Source organism: Gymnoscopelus microlampas (assembly GCF_963454915.1).
Source record: "Gymnoscopelus microlampas genome assembly, chromosome: 4".
Lineage (NCBI taxonomy): Eukaryota > Metazoa > Chordata > Actinopteri > Myctophiformes > Myctophidae > Gymnoscopelus > Gymnoscopelus microlampas.
In genome coordinates this window covers 37577533-37600803 of record NC_139941.1, presented here as the reverse complement: position 1 = coordinate 37600803, position 23271 = coordinate 37577533, and the positions used below count along the sequence as shown (strand labels likewise).

Sequence of the window (23271 nt, the reverse complement as noted above, 5' to 3'; positions counted from 1 at the left end):
AAACATTTCCTCCCATTTCTGCGGGCCCGTCATGTATTGGTCAGAACAGACAACATGACGACCTTGTCCTACATCAACAGACAAGGGGGGACACGGTCCAGTGTATTACACGGACTGGCACACAGGCTACTGCTGGTGCTAACCACGCCTGCTGTCGCTCAAGGCCTCCCATGTCGCCGGTGTACGGAACATAGGAGCGGACCTGCTATCCAGGGGTGCGTGCCGCTACAGGGAATGGTCACTACACCCAGCGATAGTGGAGCAGGTCTGGGATCGGTTGGCCGACCCCAGATGGACCTGTTTGCTTCTCAAAAAAAAAGAAGAAAAAAAAGAGAAGAACAACACGGAATATCGGTTGTTCTTTGCAGTGAGGGGTGTGGCGCCTCTGGGTCTGGATGCGTTAGCGTACGTCTGGCCCAGGACACTACTATACGCTTTTCCCCCATTGTCTCTAATTGCCCCCACTCTAAAGAGAGTGAGAGAGCAAGGACTATCAGTCATATGGGTAGCCCCAGGATGGGGACAATGGGTGTCAGAAATAACACCTCTCCTGTACGACCGCCCGTGGCTGCTGCCGTTACGCACAGACATGCTGACGCAAGCGGGGGGCGAGATAGCCTGTCAGTACCCGGAACATCTAGCTCTATGGGCTTGGCCCGTGAGAGGATGAATCTGGTTACTGAAGGTTTACCTCAGAGCGTCATCTCGACTATACAGTCCGCGAGGGCTCTGTCCACGAGGAAACGGTATGGTGGCAAATGGCTCACATTTGAGAAATGGTGTGAGAAAACACACACCATAGCGTTTCAGACCCCTGTGGTGGTTATCCTGTCCTTTCTACAGGACCTGTTGGACACAGGGAGGGCTTTCTCCACCTTAAAAGTCTACCTGGCGGCTATTGCAGCCTGTCATCTTGGATCTAATGGTGAGACAGTGGGCCGGCACCAACTGGTCAGTCGGTTTATGAAAGGAGCTAGGCGTCTCTTACCTGTGGTAAAATCTCCAGTACCGTCATGGGACTTAGCTAAAGTGCTGGACTCCCTGACTAAGCCTCCTTTCGAGCCTCTGAATCGGATTGGCATGAAGCACTTGTCCCTTAAGACAGCGCTGCTTATGGCTCTAGTAAACAACTAAAGGGTCAGTGACCTTCATGCACTGTCAGTACACAAGGAGTGTACTCAGTTCAATGAAGGGGCTACGAAAGTGGTGGTCAAACCTAGACCTGGTTTTGTACCAAAGAACCACTTGATGCCATGTGTCCCTGTGACCCTGGAGGCGTTTCATCCGTCTCCCTTTACCTCACAGGAGGATGAGCGTTTACATTGTCTCTGCCCAGTGCGAGCTCTGAAAATGTACATTGACAGATCCAGAACTTCTAGGAAGTCGGATCAACTGTTCGTATCCTGGGCTCCACGGTTGGTGGGTAAGCCGGTTACGAAGCAGACACTCTCTCACTGGATTGTGGAGGCCGTTCAGTTGGCCTATTCTAGTGCAGGAATGGTGACCCCAGGGGGACTGAGGGCACATTCCACGAGAGGTATGGCAGCATCATGGGCCCTCTTTAGAGATGTCTCCATTCAGGATGTCTGCAATGCGGCAAACTGGGCTTCGCCCTTGACGTTTGCCAGATTCTACAGTTTGGACGTAACTGCGGCACCTGTGGCGCATACAGTCCTTAGTGTAGCTTCCAGACGGGGGTCAGGCCCCTAGGCTGGTTACTCTGGACTTCGAGGTAACAATCAGGGAGTGTATATCTATATCTCCCATAGGCGAGACATCGAGTGAATATTTGATATGAAACTATAGGTTACTGGACGTAACCCCGGTTTCATGATAATATGAGCGAGATGTCTCGAAAGACACCCTTCTTGTTTAAGAACGAGAAGAAAGTGCTGTTATCTTGAAATTGAGTAGACTGACGCCTCCCTGAGTTAATATAAGGTGGAGGGCGGGTCCACCTGTCAGGGAGCAGTCAGAGTCCAGCCAATAGAATTGTCTGGAAGTTTATGATGGTATGCTTCTGTGATCACGCCAGAGGGCGCTCTCCCATAGGCGAGACATCTCACTCATATTATCATGAAACCGGGGTTACGTCCAGTAACCTATAGTTTCATTGACATCGGACTGATTTTTGGAAGAGACGGTTACAAATGAGTGAAAGAGAAACACGGGGCTTATCATCATAAAAACAGTTTTATTATCTTAATTGTCTTCAGGACAAATACCAATGTTCTGCTTTTTACAATATATTACTATCATTAGACTGTTTTATACATCATATTTCATATATTAATCACTTTTGAAATCATTTTGTACATGCTTGTTTGGGACTGAACATTCCCTGGTCAGATGAAAGCAGAGAGATGGAAGTAAAAAGGCACATGATTGCTCCCATTCGCAGTGAGCAATACAGTTTAAAAGAAACAAATAAACAGCTGTGGTGGTTTTGTGTGAGTGCAGGCGAATCACGTACTGTTCAGACCATAAGCAGCCTCTTTGAAACCCATTAAGTCTCCAGTCAGGGTAGCAAAAAAATGTCCAAAGTCATTTTTGAGATCACAGGCTGAAGTAATTAAACGCTGATGCGGCAACTGATTGCGATATCATCTTTCTTTTTTTATTTGCTCAGATGCCTCAAAAAAGAAAAAAGAAAATCCACGCAATTTCTTCATTTTCTGCAACAAACAGTTAAATTGGTTTTACAGCAGAAACACAATCTCCGTTTGGTAGAGTTCTCCAACCACTTTTGGGAGGCTTTGCACTCGGGTGTCTTGTGTCTTCTGTACATACTGTATTTGTAGCTGGGCCTAAGAAATGCATTAAGTTTCAAACAGTGCAGTATGTTATGGTCTCTGGGAGTGCACAGTAGAATTCAGAACATAATAATTCATCACAGTCATCTTTAAGACTCTGTGCTTGAAATCTCTCTGCTCCGAAAGTGAGGGAGTCTATGTGTGCACCGCAGTCTGAGGAGTGAAGTGAGTGATCTGAGCTTCAAGCCAGAAACTATAGATCCTCAGTATCATACTCTGATGCATCCAAAGTCAAACCATCCAAACCATGACTCAATGTGGAACTCTCTGTCAAAGTCTGCTCGTATATTTTTCAATGTCTGGGGTGCTTGATCCAATTTCGAATCATCCACTTCTGACCGGAGCACCTCTGGACCACCAATCGGAGGCCAAAGTTGGCATCTTTGGACATCTCTACTTCCAGGCACCGGCCCGTATCCCTGCTAATGATCGGACCATTCTGCAACAAAGCCAGAATTGTGATTAACATTTTACATTTCATCCTTACATAGTGACTTATGATGGGTCCTTCTGTAGAATAACTTTCAATTCCTTGATCACCAGCATTATAACTAAACAGAATGAGTGCACAACATCAGAGCCATTATTGCCAAGACAATTCCCTGGGCCCCCAGAATGAACATGCAAGAGGGATAAGATTGCTGATGTAAGATCATTTACATAAGCACTTTAAGCAACAGCAGATGGATACAGTAAAACAAAACTGCTCTTATTCTCACCATAAACCTTGAATGCTCAGGCTTGCTTTTACAGCACACAGTGGCTCTTATCACCCATTCAATGAAGACAAATGCCACAATGCACGTGCCAGTCTCTCAATTCAGCCTTGTTTAACTCGGAATGTCACGTGTGGAAAACAAACTTCATTCAGATCAGTATTCGAGAGAAAAGCTTTTGTCTTCCTTCATTCATTCCTTTCCTCCTTTGTACATATAGTATTTTGTACCTGTTGATGACATGTATTATTGTGTTATTTTGTATTCTATGTTGATGAATTGAATACATATAGGACCGCAATGGAAACAAGTCCCCAGGACTTTTTTGTGTTATCCTTTTAGCCTTAATGTCTGACTGCACCTCATGCTGTTTGTATTTATGACTAATAAAGTTTTCAATCCATCCATCCTTCCTTCCTTCCTTCCTTCCTTCCTTCCTTCCTTTTTTTAAAGAAATACCATAAGACAAGTCGTTCAGTTTGGACAGTCAGTCTGTTGGTCAGTCTGTCAGGCTGCCTTTTCAAACATGAGCACTGCAGCTGGTCACGCTTATCAAGCTAGGATTATACGTTCATTTTTACCTGTGTGAAGTCCCAGAGCCTCTGGGAAACCCGTGAAACAGCATCGCATTTTTTCAGGCTTGGCATGCGCCCTCTGCCATCATCAACTAGACATTTTGTGTCGGGCAGAAAGGTGGTCGACCCCAAGGGTCCTAGCTGAAGCAGTCCTTCGGTGGAGTAGCGGGCCAGCTGTAAAACACAAAAGTTAAATAAATAGCATGAGAACCCAAAAGAAATAAATGCACACATTAACCATTACATGAAAAACATACTACGTGCTCTCCCAAGCTTTATTTAATTAACAAACAAGAACAATGTTTCGCCCATGCAAGGGCTTAATCAGGGTCAAACCTGATATCGTAGTATATCGTGTGTGGACATTCCCGTGCACCACAGATGCATAGACTGACTGAGGCTCAGGCTTTATTAATTTCACATAAACATTGGCCAGTGTAAAAGTATATTAACAATATTTGAGAGTTTCCATTATGGTTGCTACTGTACTGAACTAGAGTCACCACTTCCTGTATCCATAGTTTAAAATTTAAAGCACTCCAGCGTTTCACACCAGCACAATGGCACGTATCCAGTTCTTGTTTTTCTCCAAGCTACAATAGTACAGTCACAACAACAATAGCATGCTCAAGAATCCAATACTTTCCTTCTTAAAAGGACACTTAATTAGTCCACTCAAACAAACAGTGGGAAAGCCAAAAGGGAATTAGCAAACGGAATCTGCCGTGATTCAGCATTCAGTCCTAGGCAAATGCGGATAATAATGTTTCTATTCTATAATGGGGCCAAGGAAGGGAAAATGTGTGTAACTTTAGAAAGGATGGTCTCAACTACTGGACTGAGTCTACTGTATTTACTGTATCCACTACTTTTTAGACAATGTGTCAGTGTGACTGCAGCTTCACAGGAGAGCCCCAGATGGAATTGTATTATCCCTCGGTAATTCAATGCGGAAACTGAATGCGCCGCCATGCCATTTTGCTGCTGACTTTTATCATATTACACTTTCTAGAATACCGTTGCACGGAGCACAGCACGTAAAACTAAAGTGTATAGTTTATTAATGCTACAGACCCCCCCCTCCAACTACAACTTGATCCCTCACCGTTTAATCCTGTACATGAAAGGCTATGTGTATCTATTACGTAAGGATACAGTAGAGATAACATCTATTATTCATAGCAGTGATCCTCTGTGAAAAATGAGATGCCAAAGATAGGGAATGGAGGTGGTGATGGGGTTGTGCATGCATGCGCGCACACGCACAAATATATACACGTATAAGCACACAGAAAAAAATGCTAAAAGACAAGCATTCATATGCATGCACAGACACACATACACATACTGTACACACTCACACAATAATCCATAAAAGCTAAAGGCAGGTATCTGTATAATGTGGGGAATTTGAAGGATCAATGTACTGTAACTGAATACCTCTGGACCCAGACTACTGTTAAGCTGAGGTTTGTACTGTATGTGTCGGAGCTCAATGAATGGCAGCACTGAGTATTTCAATAAAGCGTAAACATACTTTGGATTCTCAAATGGTTTGATGTGGAGGAAAAGAAAGTGAAATGATATGGCAAATGAGCTTTTTACAGATTTCACATTCTCCTCAAAGTGGGCCCTGTTCCCGGCTGTCTACACAGTAAAATCCTCAGCGTTCATTTAGGGTCCATTTGGTTCCACTTGTACACTCTCAGTTAAATTAACACTTTACAGTGTACAGAATCAACAAAGCAAACAAAGCGTTTGGAGCTTTGAGACATAATCATATACTGTACTCTAGCATTAGCCCTTACACTCAAATCAATCAATTTGAGCATGTAAAAAACCTCTCTGCAATCTGCTGTCACTACATTCTGTGTTAATGTAACAATTAGTGCTATTATGTGTGTCACTTTTGTTTTGCACAAGGCACAGAGAAACCAAACAAGCTTTCAGTGGTCTGTGTGGGTAAATGAGAAAAGAGCATAGGGGTTTTTAAGCACAGTTCTGCCCTAAAGAAACGAAAACAAATCAATAACACACTGAGCGGGCACTCAGGGCCCTTTAAACCCCCCCAGTGCTAGTTTTGATTGTGATTTGTGTTATGTTCCATGTGTTTTTTCTAATGATTTTGCCCTTGATGAAGGTCAAGAGAGATTATAGAAATTATTTTGAATTGCGCAACATTATTATGATGAATAGCATTCATATGGCAACAACAGAAGGCTGCAATGGAGTGTTTGGAGGGTGCTTGCCAAAATTCTAATACTGAAAAAACCCTGACATGACTAAATGGTCCTATCTAAGTTTTTAACAAATAACTGAGAATGAAGGCTTTCACATGAGCAATATTCTAGTGCTAAATTTTTTAAACCGATTGAATAGAAAGTGAGATGGACCACAAAAGCCTTGAGCTGTCATTGTTTTCTCAAGTTGGTAGCTTATTACACTAGTTTCATTGGTTTTCAGTGTTTTCTTTTCAAGAATTTTTACCATACATGCCTAGAGGTTTTTTTGTTACTTCATTCAACATCCTCAAAAGATTCAGTCTGGTTTTTAAAGCTCCAAACAGCACAGAGTCTGCCCTGGTGACTTCTCTCTGTCGACTCTGGCTCTTGTGCCATCTCAATCTTACTTGATCAGCATGTAGTAGTGTAAGTGGTGTAAGCGGTCATGACTATTACACCACTTCTCAGCATAGAAACCTGGTCAATACCAGGCGACGTCACATGGGATCCCAACCACAAGGTTGTCAATGCTTAAACTGATTTGGGGCTTTCGGTGCTAGATATACAGTAATATGTGTAAGCAGATTTATGTGGTGTATACTGGGGCCGGGTACAGGGAAAACACCCCCATATAATCCCCTACTAATACCGGTTCACGGTTCAGTCTGGGAGCCTCTTTACATGCTAATATGTTGAAAATGGGACCATAACAAATAATTAACATGAGGAAATGACTCTACCAAGCCAATTAACCTGTTCCTTCTGCAGGGCCATTAGACGCTCCATTGCCTTCCTGGCATCGTAAAAAAGTTTCAGAGCCACTTTCTGGGGGTCAACTTAATCACAAGTTTCCTAATTACCTTGTTAATGGAGCGGTAACTTGATGGGCTATTGTATGTGATGCAGTATTTTGTCCATTGGGCTGGAATATGCTTAAGGTAGAATTCCTCCTATGTGTTAAGTAGCAACTTGCCCACAGCTGTGCACTAAATAGCCTGTTTTGCCACAGTCACATTTTCACTGTGACAGGAATCAATAATAATAATAATAATAATAGCTTGAATTTATATAGCGCCTTTCATAAACCCAAGGACGCTTTACATCAGAACAATGAACAACTAACAGACAAATGAACAAACAAACAACAAACTAGAAAAAGTGCTCCTCGGAGCACAGGTCTCCGCCAGGTCAGGTAGGCTATTGTGGCCTCCTGGTGGCGCTATAATAGGCCAACGTGAAAAGGTTGCCATTTTTTCTTAGGCCTTGCACGACCATCGGACACTGACTGCATTCATGATTTGAGGCATTTTGTTAAAAACATGTTTCGCTAAATTAGACCTGTTGGTGGCGCTATAACAGGCCAATGTTAAAAGGGTGGCATTTGTTCCTCAACATAGTGTGAATGTGCGTGCAAAGTTTGAGCGCAATTGGACGGTGCGTTCATGATTTGCGGAATTTTGTTCAAAACAAGCCAATAATGCAAACTTTAGATGTTAATCTTAGCCAATCAGTATGGCATATGAAAAATCAAACACATCCGTCGTGATCACATGACTATAGAGATCATGTGTACCGATTTGCGTCAAATTTGGATAACATTGGAAGGTGTAGTATAAAATAATGTGTTTTACATAAGTCGGCCTGCTGGTGGCGCTATAAAAGGAAGATGTGAAAAATGCAGGGCAAAGGTTTTTCCTTGACCTCTAGGGAGTGTGCATACAACGTTTTACACAGATCGGTGCAATTATAGGTAAAAACACGAACCGGCCTGTTATAGCGCCACCATGAGGCTGATTTGAAGATTTTCAAATGGTAGTTCTTCCTCGGCCTAATGGGAATGTGTGTGCAAAATTTCACGGATATTGCATGCTGTGTTCATGATTTGAGGCATTTTGTTCAAAACGGAGCACTCCTGCAAACTTTGGAAGACATTTTTAGCCAATCAGGATGGAATATGAGAAATCTGAAAGACCCGTTTCGTTGAATGACTACAGAGATACTGTATACCGATTTGCGTGATTTTTGGACAAAATCTGTAGGAGTGCTGTCAAAAAATATGTTTTGCACAAATCGGCCTCCTGGTGGCGCTATGAAAGGCCCATGAGAATAATTTGGGGCAAAGGTTCTGAATTGGCATCCAGGGAGTGTGTGTGCACAGTTTCGCTACGATCAAGACAACGGTGCCGGAGATTAGCTGGTCACAGACGGACGGACACACAGACACACACACGGACGGACACACGGACACACGGACGGACGGACGGGGTGGAAAACATACTCTCTCGCCATGCCTTTCGGCCTGGCGGAGACAACAACTATATGCCATAAGCCTGAGAGAATAGGTGTCTTTTCAAAGCAGCTTTAAAAGAGTCCAGTGTTGGAGCATGGCGAATCCCTATTGGGATGGAGTTCCACAGAGTGGGGGCTGCCACGCTGAAGGCTCTGTCGCCAAAAGTTCTCTTGTTTGTGTTGGGGACAGCCAGGAGGTCCATGTCTGTGGACCGCAGGGTCCGTGACCGGCTCGGTTTATGGAGTAGGCTTGAGAGGTACTGTGGAGCGAGGGCGTTTTGACATTTGTAGGTGAGAAGGAGGAGTTTGTAATGGATGCGGAATTGAACAGGAAGCCAGTGCAGTTGTTTACGGGTAGGGGTGATGTGCTGCCAAGGCTTGGTGCGGGTGAGAACTCTGGCAGCTGAATTTTGGACATACTGGAGCCTATCCAGGTATTTGTTTGAGAGCCCAAACAGGACTCCATTGCAGTAGTCCAGACGGGAGGTTACAAAAGCATGGATGAGGGTCTCAGCCACAGAATCGGAGAGTGAGGGACGGAGCCTAGAGATGTTCTTGAGGTGGAAGAAGGCCGATTTGGTTATGGATTTGATGTGTGACTGGTAGGAGAGGGTTGAGTCCAGAATAATGCCAAGGTTGCGGACTTCCAGAGATGGAGATAAGGAGCTGCCATCGACATGGAGTAGAACATCTCCAATTTTCTTGAGCAGTGCCTTGGGAGCAACAACCATGAGCTCTGTTTTTGAACTGTTTAGTTTGAGAAGGTTAGTGGTCATCCAGGCTTTTATTTCAGTGATGCAGTTGACTAGGGACTGGGGGGGAAGCTGACTGGAAGGTGTGGTGCTCAGATACAGTTGAGTATCATCAGCATAGCAGTGGAAGCTTAATCCATGGTGGCGAATAATCTGACCCAGGGGGAGCATGTACAGTATAACAGTATATGGTGAACAGTAGTGGACCAAGTACGGAACCTTGCGGCACGCCGTGTTTGACTGGGGCTGGGTGTGATCTGGAAGAGTTGACAGTGACAAACTGTTGTCTGTTGGAGAGATATGACTGGAACCAGGCGAGAGCAGTGTCTGTGAGGCCAAGATAGGTGGAGAGGCGGTCCAGGAGGATGGTGTGGGAGACTGTGTCGAAAGCAGCGGAGAGGTCCAGAAGAACAACCATGCTGATTTGGCCTACATCAGCAGCCATAAGAAGGTCATTGGTGATCTTTAGTCGGGCGGTCTCCGTGCTGTGGTGTGTTCTGTAGGCAGATTGGAGTGGCTCATAAAGCTCATAGTTGGACATGTGTTGTTGGATTTGGGCGGCAACTACTCTTTCCAAGATTTTGCTGAGGAAAGGAAGGTTGGAGATTGGCCTGTAGTTGCTCAGCTCCTCAGGGTCCAAACCAGGCTTCTTGAGAATCGGAGTGATTGAGGCAATTTTGAGGCTGCAGGGTACTGTGCCAGCTTGCAGTGAGGAGTTAATGATGTCCATGATGAAAGGGCAGAGGGTGGGTAGGCACGTCTTCACTAGTGCTGTGGGCATGGGGTCCAGAGAACAGGTGGATGAGTTAGCCTTGATGACCAACTCAGTGACCATCAGAGCATCCACAGCAGTGAAGGAGGAAAGACGGCACGCTGGGAGGCAGGCAGCGATGGGAGCAGTGTCCTGAGGCCGAGGAGTGTGTGGAGTGGGGGAGGCAGGTGCCAGGAGCTGTTGGTGGATGGAGTCCACTTTAGCTTGGAAAAAGTCCAAGAACCTGATGCAAAGGTCAGGGGCACCTGAGGAGTTATGGGCACTGAGGGGGCGTAGTAGTCGGTTGATGGTAGAGAATAACAGCCTGGGGTTGTTATGCTGCGAGCCAATAAGAGTGGAATAGTATTGGGTTTTGGTCCGGGAGAGAGCATCCTTGTAGGCATCTACATGGTCTTTGTAGATCAGACGATGGACAGTGAGGCTCTCCAGCCGCCGGCCAGTGGCCTTCAAGGTGCAGAGTTCCGGAGTGTACCAGGGGGCAGGACGGTTGAAGGAGACAGTCCGGGTTATCAGGGGGGCAAGGGAGTCCAGACTGAGGGCTATGGCTGCATTGAAGTGGGTTACCAGGCCATCCACCGAGGTGTTGGGAGGAACTGTAGCCATACAAGTGGCTATCTGGGCAGATAGCGCTGGTGCGCTCACTCTCTTGATGCGTCCAGGCTGCTGTTTGGGTACAGAGGCGGGTATTGTGAACAAGATGGCACGATGGTCCGAGATGCCCAGTTCCAGGCACTCCAGGTTGGAGGGAGGTGTGCCAGTGGAACAGACCAGATCCAATGTGTGGCCTTTTTCATGGGTGGGGCCCTGTACATGCTGGGTGAAATTGAAACAGTCCAGCAGTGACAGAAACTCTGTCGCAAATATGTTGGTGCTGTTATCCACATGTATATTCAGATCCCCAAGCAGATGTGTGGATGGAGACAAGGCGCAGACAGGAGTGAGCAGCTCAGATAGTTCAGACAAAAAGACAGACTGTTTTGTCTTAGGTGGACGGTAGATGAGGACAAACTGAATCTGGGAAAACCCTGTAAGTGTGAATCCAACACACTCAAATGAGGTGCTGACCTGCTGACCTCTTTAATTCGGATGTCTGCTCGGTGTATAACTGCCAGCCCACCACCACCACCCTTAGAACGAGGCTTCTGCAAATATACATAGCCTGGGGGTGTGGCTTTATTGAGTGCAACAAAGTCCTGTTCTTTCTGCCATGTTTCTGTAAGACAGAGAATGTGAATATTCCTGCCTGTGATGGTGTCATGGATTAGATCAGGTTTATTATTGATAGAGCGAGCATTCAGCAGCATGAACGTCGCAGCATTGTTTATTGCAGATGCCGGTTGAATGGGAGGAGTGACGTTGTCAACACAGACCAGTGGGCGGAGATTGCTGCTGCACACGTGGAGTTTGTTGTGATGACGTCGTGCCAGACCAGACATCCCAACAGACAGTACAGATGGAATGGGTGAATCAGAATAAATAAACTCACGCCGTAAGCCCCTATGTATGTACCGAGATCGACGCAAGAGTCCAAAGGATTTAATCACTGCATGGGAGTTAGGAGTGGAATAGCAGGCAAGTTTGTGAAGTTCCACGGAGGAGTATTTTAATATCCTCGTCCTCCACGATGAAAGACAGCCACCGCCAGCTTTCACTATCGATGGAAGGGAAAACATCCTGAATCAAGGTGAATAAACAGCATACAGATTTTGCACAGTGGAAAACAGTCACTGTTGCTTCATGAATAACTCTCATCTCTTTATGTCTCCGATTGTATGTCTCCTATTTTGCCCCTGTGTGTCCGTCCGTCCGTCCGTCCGTCCGTCCGTCCGATTTTTGCTAAACTCATTTTTTGATGTTACTCCTACAGATTTTTCAAACTTCACACAAATCGGTACACATTATCTCTATAGTCATGTAGGGGTGTGCCGATATTTGGCTCACAACTTCGATACGATTTCGATACGATACGATACGCACTTTTTTTATTATGAAAATATATGGAGGAGAAAAAAAGAAAATGCAAACAAATAATTCTGTTTTTGCATTATTCAGACATGCAAATTTGTAGCTTTTCAGCTACAATAGCCGTTTTGAATCCAAATAGTATGACACCTGACCCGAAAAAAAAACATGTTGTCACTCTTTTCACTTCGGGGCCGTTTGCATGCCTGATTATTATGATTGTAAAAAAAAATTAAAAAACATTTTTTTTTTTTTTTTTTTTTTCAAAAACGATATTTTTTTTTTCCAAAACGATACATATCGTCGCGAAAACGTATCGCGATATATCGTGGGACGATATATCGGCACACCCCTATGTCATGTCATCAAGACGGATTTTTCATACTTCATCCTGATAAGCTAAGATTGACTTCTACTGCCTGGTGGAGACCTGTTCTCCGAGTAGCACAGGTCTACTGCAGAATCAACAGGCAACTTCCCTCATTATTTGTAAAGAGAGCCCTTTGCCCTGTCAGTAATCTCTTGGCTTCCCTCTCTTTCTCCTCAGCGCCTTGCTCCACCATGGACCGATGGCACGGCATTGTGTCACTCTTTAGATTACGGCATGTATGCCTTAAAACGGCCTTGCTTAGGACTATTGTGGCAGAGACCCATGTTACCTACAGTATGGAGAGTGATACAGTATGGTGCTACCTATGAGAGTGTCCAACCATCAGAAATTACACATTCACCTTAAGAAACGTAAGAGGCCCGAGAGGGTAAGTTGCTAAGGGTCCAATGTTGCTATAAATGTCCAATGTTGCTATACATAGTAATAAACATCATACATAGCTGAGATTCCTGCTAGTAAGAGAGCACAGAAATGTATTTATCAGCATGTGCTTGTGAGAGTGCATGCATGCCATGTATTGTATGTTTGTGCCATCCTGTGTAGAGCAATAGCCTTCAGGACAAAGGCGAAACATTCACCATGATTTAGATTTCTACTGGGAGCTCCCACACGACAAAGAGAGAGCCTCATTCGTCAGAAGCACAATAAAGATTTATTCCATGCAATTACTACTTTTCATGCACAAAAAGGGATGCTGCTAGGAATGCAAAGTTGGCTGGGTCTCAACCAAATTGAATTGGGTCCGTGCAGGTAATGTCACTCGTCTTTGTAATTTAATATTACAATGGCACAAAGTTCATCTTGGTTTGGCTTTTTTGTTCCCCACTGTAAGGCACGGTGTTAAGAGTCGGTGCAGCTTTACATTATGGAGACCCCACTGAGCTCTCATAGCTGGAGAAGAAAGGAGATGAGCTGGTGGACAGTTGATTTATACTCCCCCTGTGCTGACAATAAATATGTCACTCACTCACAATCCTAAGAAGAGGATGAGAAAAATCAGCCATGATGAAAAACATTTGCATGCTGACTTTGGCAAGCTCTTTTGCACACTAACTAAGATATCCACAAATAGATACACCCCCCTCGTCCTTCCCTTGCCATCTTTTCCACCCCCACATGCACATCCCTTTTGCTCTGGTGTGCACAGCTTAGAACCTTTTTAGGGTTCCACGGCGAAGCAGGGAAACATATTATATCCATACATTGGTAACATTTCGTCCATTTTGGCACAAAGATAGAGGCTGCAATAAACACTCAAATCCAAGGCTCAGCCCTGCCACCCCATTTGTCCTAGAAATGTGAAATTTGCTAAAATGCTGATAGTTTGAGAAAAGCTAGAGATTGGTCAATAGCCGAAACACTCAATTTCCCAAAATCCCTTGTATGTGCATGGGCAAAAAAAAAAGAGAAACATAACATAAAACATGAACAGATAAAAACAATTTTTACCCCCGATTGGTCCCCAGGGTGTATAATAATTAAGCAATGAAAGTCTAAGCCCTGTTCTCACTTTGTCCCAGAGGTGACACTTGGTCCGGATGTGCACCTGGACATATCAAACAATGAATCTAAAGGATCATAATCATTTATTCATCTATTCCTTGTCATTCAGTGGAACCTGGTCCATTGCTGCCATGCAGCTATATTTTCTTTTTATAGTTTCTTCATCCAAGGAAGTCTTACTATGTAAGCATACAGTAGCACACAAACTATCAATCAGCAATGACCCGCTTCACATTCATTACAGTGCAGTTGCCCAGCGTCGGCAGAGCGCAACCACTGTCCTCTATGTTGGCCACCGTGCAGCTCCACAGGGGTAATATGAATGTAAGTGCAATACTCAAAAGCCCCTGCGAGGCACTTCATAGTTGCTGAGGGAGGGGAGAGCATTATTCATTCTAATTTACTCCAGGGAGGTCCTGTAGATTTCTCCTTTTCTTATTTTCCTACTGGGGATTTGAACTGGCAAACTTCCATTCTCTATAGATCACTACCTGAACCTTCAGGCTACAACTACAACCTATTGGACATGGTCTAATGAACCTTCCAAGGTGCTCTGAGCAGGGCAGTAGATTAAAACATACAAATGAGACACAGAGAGCAGGAAGAATGAATTACCACAACTCATAACAGCTCATCAGCATTTCTATTTGTCTGTGCACAAAATTACATCTCACCAAGAATCCAAAACATAATTGCATGTGCAGATGTAAGCCCGCTTGCGAGGCGTTGTGAGCTTGTAGATCTGCTATTTTCACAATATTTATCTGTGGAACCGAGTCAAACAACTGCCTCAACTCCTACCTTCCAAGTGCTTGTCAGGGTGGGGGGTCCCCATGATTATTTTGGGGAGTCAAGGCCTGAAAAGGTTGAGAACCACTGGTCTAGCTTATAAGTGCATGTACGGTAAGCGCCCGGAAATTGTTAAACTTTTAAATTAGCCAGCGTCAATGTAAAATAAATCAATATACAATACAACCAACAGCATGGCCTATTTCTCATCTAAAATGTTATGTCAGAAACTGTTTGTGTTGGACTGTATTGGTGACATACTGTAAAGTTAGCATCCAGACAAAGTTGCCGTTGTTGCTCTCCTATGGAGAGAGGTTGATGTCATTATGACGACCCGCTACATTGAGGGGGTATTATCTGCAATGGAAACCGAAGTAACCTGTGACCAAAGGCCAGTTGAGCCAGTACCATGCAGTGGTCTCCCTTAAAAGCCCATTCAGCATTGAGATACAGTACTCCTTTTCAAAATATAATAAGTAGGCTACAGTGGTCTGCAGTGCTAACTACAAAACTAACTTGAGTGTTCAGGTTGACTGGAGGACGGCCAGGCTAAACAGGGATACTGTACTTGTGACATTGTGTGGTAGAATGTGGTTGAGGCATCTATTCTACTGTATATGCTACTGTATATCTTCTCCCTTTGAGGTGTTCCAGTGATCAGGAAGGGGAGGGCTTTCTGTTTTTTCTCACAGGGGTGTGGGTGGCAAATACAGTAAGTGCAATGTTCTTGAAAGGTTACAAGAAAATGGTGGGGGGAAAAACAACACGGATGCACTCAGGTAATCTTCACTGTGTACTTCTTAATATAATCGAATCCTTGCATATGGCTGGGCTGTGTATAAAAGCCTGGACTAAGAATTCAAAATAATAATTGTAGGGACAATTTCCACAATTTGCACATAATATACTCTCTACTCTCGCTTTCTTGTCTCTTCATTATACTGCCAAAGCAGAAATGCCTCAGCATAATCTTTAAATAAATGCATCAATTGTTGTGAGTTCTAACCTGTGAGGACATGCCGTGGCAGGGGTATAAGATGGCTCTGTCGTCATCTTCGGAGCCCTGGTCCAGACAGTATCCACTGGCCTTGCTGTTTCTCACCTGAAACACACCAGACAGACAGGAAGATAAACACCTCTTGTTGTTTAGTATTATCCGTCTCTTCTCTACAGGATTTGATGTGACTTTGTTTCCCAGTTACTATGTCTCCTATCACAAGTAGTCATGACTCAGAGAGTACAGAACCATCTCTCAGTGGCCAGATCCCCATTCTATGCCTCTTTCTTTCTTCATCTCCTCCAGGCCCCAGATGGTGGCAGCGTGGCACAGCGGCAGTGAGCGAACAGAGAGCACGGGGCCACGCTTTCAGATGTCTCTGTGGTGTGATTTGAATACATATGACTTCATTTCCAGGTTGTGAGTGCTATCTATCATGCGAGGCTTGTCAGAGAGAGGGTTTTTCCGTGCGGCCAGGGCCGGTCAGTGCTGGAAGAAAGTAAGAGCCACAGCTGTGTGGTGGCTGCTGACAGATGAGCCTCACTTCCCTTCAGGCTGCTGCAGCAACTGCTCCTCTGCCAAGCTGACAACAAAGGCTAATGGTTTGTCCCACACTTGTCAGGATGGGACAGTTTGAAATGGTGCCACCGCAACAGGCACCACCAGGGTTAACAAGAGTGCAAGATGGGTGGATCTGGGGGAGGAGGGCTAAAGAAGAAATTCTGTATTTCAACATACATGTTTGGCATGTTAGTTCTCAACCTGTTTTTAAAACCTTTGCTACTTTCTTCTCCCACCATCGTGCAAAGAAATCACACAGCTGAGCTCTAACGAATCTATTCAACGTATTTATAAATGTATCTTTAAAGAACCTGCGCCTACTGTAATTGTGTGTATGCCCACATTGTGTCAAGTTACTGTGAGTCAGTCACATCATGTCATGTCACTACGGCAACAGGATACTTTTAAATTGCAGGCTGACTGGAGTTGAATTAAATTGTATCTTTTTATTTTCAAGAGTCTTCTGTGATCTTTGAAGTGAAGAAAAAGACAAAATATGTTGTCAGTGTGATGTTTCAGGGTGCGCTCGCACACACACACACACACACGCCACACACACACACACACACACACACACACACACACACACACACACACACACACACACACACACACACACACACACACACACACACACACACACACACACACACACACACACACACACACACACACACACACACACACACACACACACAGTTCAGCACTGCATGAGAACACTGCATGAGAACACTGCTTATGTGTGCTCTATTGCTCAGCATTCAACCCGCCTGCGTTTGAACATTCCCTCTGTGCAAATAAAGGATTGTAATACATAGCGGGGCAGATATCTGCTGCTGCTTTTTTGTCCTCAACACAAACAGCCTTCAAATAATTCAATAACAGCCTGGTATGGAAAACATTTAAATAATACAAAAACGAGATGTGGGATAATGTGTCTCATGAATTAATAAGCTCTCTGCAGCTAATTTTACTCAGCTGTGGAATCAAATTAACTGCATATCAACGTGTGGGTGCTCTTTAAATCATACTTTAGAATTAACCATCACATACCACAAACCATTAAAACATAAACCTGCATGACCGCGTTCTGTAATTAAAAAATAAAAATCATATCTTATCTTTTTTATTTTATTTGATGTAAAGTTATCTTGGGAGGAAATAACAATGCAGTTACATCTGGCACCGCTCCACAGAGAAGCATCTCTCTGTGTAAAGCTGAGTTGGTAAACCCAATTCCTATTCACCAAATAAACTACGTGGACGGACGTCCGCAAGGTGACAGATGCACGGGCCCACAGTAGACGGGCGTCTATGGACATTGAGCAGAAGTCCATGAAAAATGCCTATAGGCTATACTATAAAATGGGGCTGGTATACTAGCATGCTTCGAGTACACTGGACTGTGAAAGGCGAAAGTCTGCAGACAGTCTGCTGGAGAAACCAATACGAATATTATGCCTTCACTATTCAGTTTTGTTGGATATAATCATACAGATTTATAATAAAATTGCTTAAAATACATTTTGAAAACAGGATGAAAACACGTCACATCTTTTGCAAAATGAAAACCCCCAATGCTGTCATTATGTTTTCATATAGTTCATATGATCTGATTCTGTTTGAACCAGTTACACAGAGCTGTGCTACTTAAAATGCTTTGAATATTTCAAATGACATAATCTGGGTTTGATGTTTTTCTTAGATATAAGAGTAAAGTACAGTACATGGATATAATGATGACCAAACAACACACAAGAACAGTACTGCACACTGATGAAAATACTAGTTATTTCTACAACAATGTACAATTTTCAATGTACCTTGAAGGAAGAGACTAGTAATCCTTAGGCATAATCATTAAATAATGCTGAAATAACGGGGATAGAAAAGGTTGTTTATTTAGCCTACTTTTGCTATGGCAGGGCTCAGTATTGTTTTCCCGATTGTGTGATGCGTTATGCTCGAAAGTATATATCTCTACAATATGCGTACATTCCTCTAATGTAGCCATAGACTGTATAAATGAGATGGACAAACCCCCTCCGCTGCTTTCTACAGACCGAAAATGAATCCTTTGCTGCAAGACTGTAGGTCCGCCATCTTTCAATACGCGTCAGAATGAGTTCAGACCATTATTGGTTGGGTAACTTGTCAATCAAGAGCGGGGGGGCGGGGAATGAATGCTATTGGTTGGGTAGCGTGTCAATCAAATCATCCCGCCCCTCCTAGAGAATAGCCTACTTTATCGTCAATTTTATAATAAATAGAACCATAATTTAGCAAAACGCATATCCTGATGATTGAAAGGAGACTTTAAACTAGCGACTGGAAGCATATAGAATTTATGACAATTTTTATTACAGTAAGAAAATCTAGTCTAAAGTTTGTCAAAAAACCCATTCACTTGCGCTAAAATAAATTCTTTCTGAACTCACAGGTCGGCGCAGGGTAAAACAGCGCCACTCTGGCCATTTTGTCGGCCTCATCGTAAATATCTCAGCCTTGCCCCTTGAATGTAGCATGTGTCTCCATAGTTGCTCATCCGTAAGCACAAGGGTTAGATATACCTATACCCATACATACTGCACATCACACAATGAAAATGGATTTATAATGTCTCACCTCGCCATACGTGATGGTGTTATTGTAGATTCTCATCTCTGGGTACACGTGTTCCAGATACCACTGGAAGCTTTGACACTGCAGCCTCTTCCTGAGTGCCACGCGCTCCGACACGTCCCCGAAGTCCACCCCTGGATTCTGTTAAGCAAAACAGCAAAGGCAAATCTCCAGTGGTTTATCATGTGACAATACACATTTTAGGGCCTCTTTACAGCATGTCTATATAAGGACAGTAGTGAGACAGGAGAGAGGTGAAGTGATAAAATATTCACATTGCTACATCTTATAGACGAGTCTACAAGAGTCAAATTATTTGGTTTTGTTTCCTTGACCTTGTAGGAGCAATGATAAACAGAAATTATAATACATGGGAAGAGGCATGCAAGACATGAAAGGAGCTGTATTTTTAAGGGTCTACACCATGAATTTTAACTTTTTCTTCTTTTTTGTGTGTTTTTGGTCTCCCCTACCTCTCTTCTATCCTCAAAAATACCCCAGTTTGAACACTCAGGCTTTCACAGCAAATCTGGGGTTTTCTGTAAATTGGTCTAAAAACAGGCCAAACTGATTTGGTGGGACCAACTCCTCGGAACGGGGGACCAATTCCTCCCGTTTTTCAGTTCCAACCAAAAAAAAAGAAAAAAAAATCTTAAAAAAAAAAAAAAAAAATCTTTTTTTTTTTTTTTTACTTTTTCCACACAGAACCAGGAGATAACATGCATACAAACTCGCTCAATAGCACCCCGTGCCAAACAGGACAATGTGGTATTGCAGGTGAAAGTGCTTTATAAGCCAGAGAGAAGTTAGTTGGAATGAGTATATCTGAGGCTTGATTTAGGCTCAAACCTTTTGAAAAACGTTTGAGGGACATAAACAATATGATATTAAATATTATTATTATTTTTTAAATTCATGGTGTAGACCCTTTAACTTAGTTATTCACAACTCACACTTAGCATTATGGTCAATACGGTGAGTGGATGTGACATCAGGCATCCCAACACTAGTTGTTTTTGACTAGGTTACTTAGGATAAGGAGGCGGTCACGCAGAGACATGTCGGTAGAAACACGTCGGTAACAATATATGTCACAAAAGAAAAGTGTCGCCAACAAAACATTTTTTTTTCCTATGGTTACTTACTGCCTGGCAAGTGGCATGGGCTCCTCCCTTGCATTGCATGTCGCATTTTTCTAGTGGTTCTAGACATGCATACACATTTTAATACTCACACTGCTCGTCACAGTGCGTTTAACCAAGAGTGCCAAATGCAGCGGTAGCGCTGGTAGCCAAAAAATGCTGTCTGTGGGCACAGCACCTGTTTGCCAAGACGTTTCTAAAGCATCTGCGCCTGTAGTGATTCGTCTCAGTGTGAATATCACCTGAGGCAGTGGTTCTCAACCTGTGGGTCGGGAGCGCTAGAGGGGTCCCCAAAAAATGTTTTGGGGGTCCCCAGATGATTTGATTAAAGTGCAACAGTAAACAAACCAACATATAGTATACGTGTATAGGGTATCTTAACTTTTTTTAATACCTCTGTTTTTAGAATCGGCCTCAGGTCTAAATGGGCTAAAAATGTTCAAACATTGGCTAAAAATGTTCAAACATTGGCCAAATTGTTACCTAAGAAAAAAGGCGAACATTGTGAGCTTAAAGATCAGCTATTTTCACAATATTTATCTGTGGAACCGAGTCAAACTAAATCTAATGCATCAACTCCTACAATTCCAAGTGCTTGTCAGGTAGGGGGGTCCCAGTTCACATATTATTATTTTGGGGGGCCGCGGCCTGAAAAGGTTGAGAACCAATGCCCTAAGGGAAGTCAAGCCAATAATTTGAATCCCGTCTCCTACCGGCTAATGTATCCGGTAGGAGACACAAAGTAGATTATTTGTGTCTCCTACCGGATACACACCCGGTCATCAAATTATTGTCTTAGGAATGCCACAAAAACAAAAATAAATCCATGAATTCAAGGCTTCATGGGGTGTGCAATTGATAGAAAATAAGTAATTTTTTGGGTGAACTCCTCCTTTAAGTGAACAATAGAATAGAATAGAATAGAATAGAATAGAATAGAATAGAATAGATTCCTGCTCCAATTAAAAGAAAATGGGGGGAAACTGCCATGAAATGAAAAAGTAAACCTACTTAGCGATTGGGAACTTTACTTAAACTGCCATGTTCCAATGTTAGTTGTTAGAAAAATGGAAGACCCTGAAGGATGAGTAGCAGAGAAGGAGGGGTGGACGGGAAGGCTTAGAGGCTTAGGAGAATGGGACGGGGATAGAGAGAGGGAGGGCTGAGAGTGCTGATAGTGTTTGGTTTAGAGATGGATAGATGTGTCTGTCGTGTGGGACCTTCATTGTTCTTTCATTACACATGATCCTTGTGCAGAGCAAATTCTAATCAGCTGCTTAATTATGAGCCCTCACAGCCGCACTGTTGGCGATATGGAGGAAGCCTCCCCTGATTGATGGGAGGGGAATGCCTAATAGCCCTCACTGCCTGGCAACGCTGTGGCCCAGCCGTGACATACATATGCATACATGCATTCAGTCACATGTATGCACACACACACGCACGCCACACATACGCACACACACACACACACACACACACACACACACACACACACACACACACACACACACACACACACACACACACACACACACACACACACACACACACACACACACACACACACACACACACACACACACACGCGCGCGCGCAAATATAGACGTGATATAGAGCTGCACACACAAAGCATGCACACACATGTTGCAGGCTGCTTTCACATAGACACAAGGATTATAGACCTGTATTGCACATGCATACACAAATTATTCACCTTTGCACGCACACGCGCATGCACAGACATACGCACACACACACACACACACACACACACACACACACACACACACACACACACACACACACACACATGCACGCATACACACTCTCACAAACACACTCTCACAAACACACAAACATGTAGCTGGGCACATGAATAATCCTTAACACACACACACACGCACGCACGCACGCACGCACGCACACACACACACACACACACACACACACACACACACACACACACACACACACACACACACACACACACACACACACACACACACACACACACACACACACACACACACACACACACACACACACACACGTACTTATGCATTGATATGCAAACATACATATATGCACAGCACATCAACAATTAGAGGCAATACCGTAGAGAGACATAAAGATACATTAATGTGCATACAGAAATGCAAAGACACAGTGCCTGTTAATGGTGCAGTAGTTCAGTCTTGCCTCTGGCACCACATGTTCCCTTACTAATCTATGATTGATTCCTGTCTGTTTGTCCTTCTCGTGCCTCTCCTAAACCAGTGGTTGTCAAAGTGCAGCCTGGGGACCTGCAGGGGTCCTTGAGAGGGTTCCTGCGGCTAACCCGGCTAAATGATTGATAGTCAGGAACCAAATGGACCCTATCGAATCTGCAACTCAGAGAGTGTACAAAATGAACCAAACGGACCCGTAAGGGTCTGTAACTCACTGAGAGTGTACAAATGGACCCGCATTTGGTTCCATTTGTACACTTTCTGGGGATTTTACAGTGTACAGAAATAAGGATGCAAACAAAGCTCTTTGAAATTGAAAGGGGGAAACAATTCTGCTGTCTTATACTGTATAGCATTAGGCCAACACCCAAACAATCAAATCAATCAATTTGAGCATGTACTGTAAAACCCTCTCTTTTACTGTGTAGATTGGGGTCACAGTGATGACAATAGCATGAAATGGTGGTCCGTGGCCTATTGCATATCAAACCGGTGGTCCTTGAAATGAAAAAGGTTGAGAATCACCACCATGTCCTACGATATCACAAAGAATTATACGTACAAAGGAGGTTAATATGACACAGAGTGAAGAAAAAGCACGCACACAGCGCATCATTTCATTAATGGCCCAGGCATTTCCAACCTAGATACCTCTCATCTCTTTCTCCGCCTCTATCTGTCAGAGTGTGCAGCCAGCTGCCAACACTCCTTTCAGCATCTGTGAATAATGAACGCTATTCACCCATTGTCCGCTGGTGCTTATGACCGCAGAGTAACACTGGTAACAAATGCATTCAATTTCAGGGGGGGGGGGGTTTGTTTGGACCTGCTACTTGGTGTGGAGAGTCATAAACACACACACACACACACACACACACACACACACACACACACACACACACACACACACACACACACACACACACACACACAC

The 23271-nt window shown here is 43.9% G+C and overlaps 1 protein-coding gene across 1 annotated transcript in view; it reads right to left on the bottom strand.

Moving 5' to 3' along the window:
- Positions 1-3105: 3105 nt before the first annotated feature.
- galnt9 (polypeptide N-acetylgalactosaminyltransferase 9) overlaps positions 3106-23271 on the bottom strand; it is a gene marked incomplete at both ends in the record, with an annotated part of 114863 nt that continues 94697 nt past the window's right edge. The window contains 4 exons of the mRNA XM_084055103.1: positions 3106-3252; positions 4111-4278; positions 15791-15886; positions 18968-19105. Of these exons, the coding sequence (XP_083911229.1) occupies positions 3106-3252; positions 4111-4278; positions 15791-15886; positions 18968-19105 (549 nt within the window). The remainder of the gene's footprint in view (positions 3253-4110; positions 4279-15790; positions 15887-18967; positions 19106-23271) is intronic.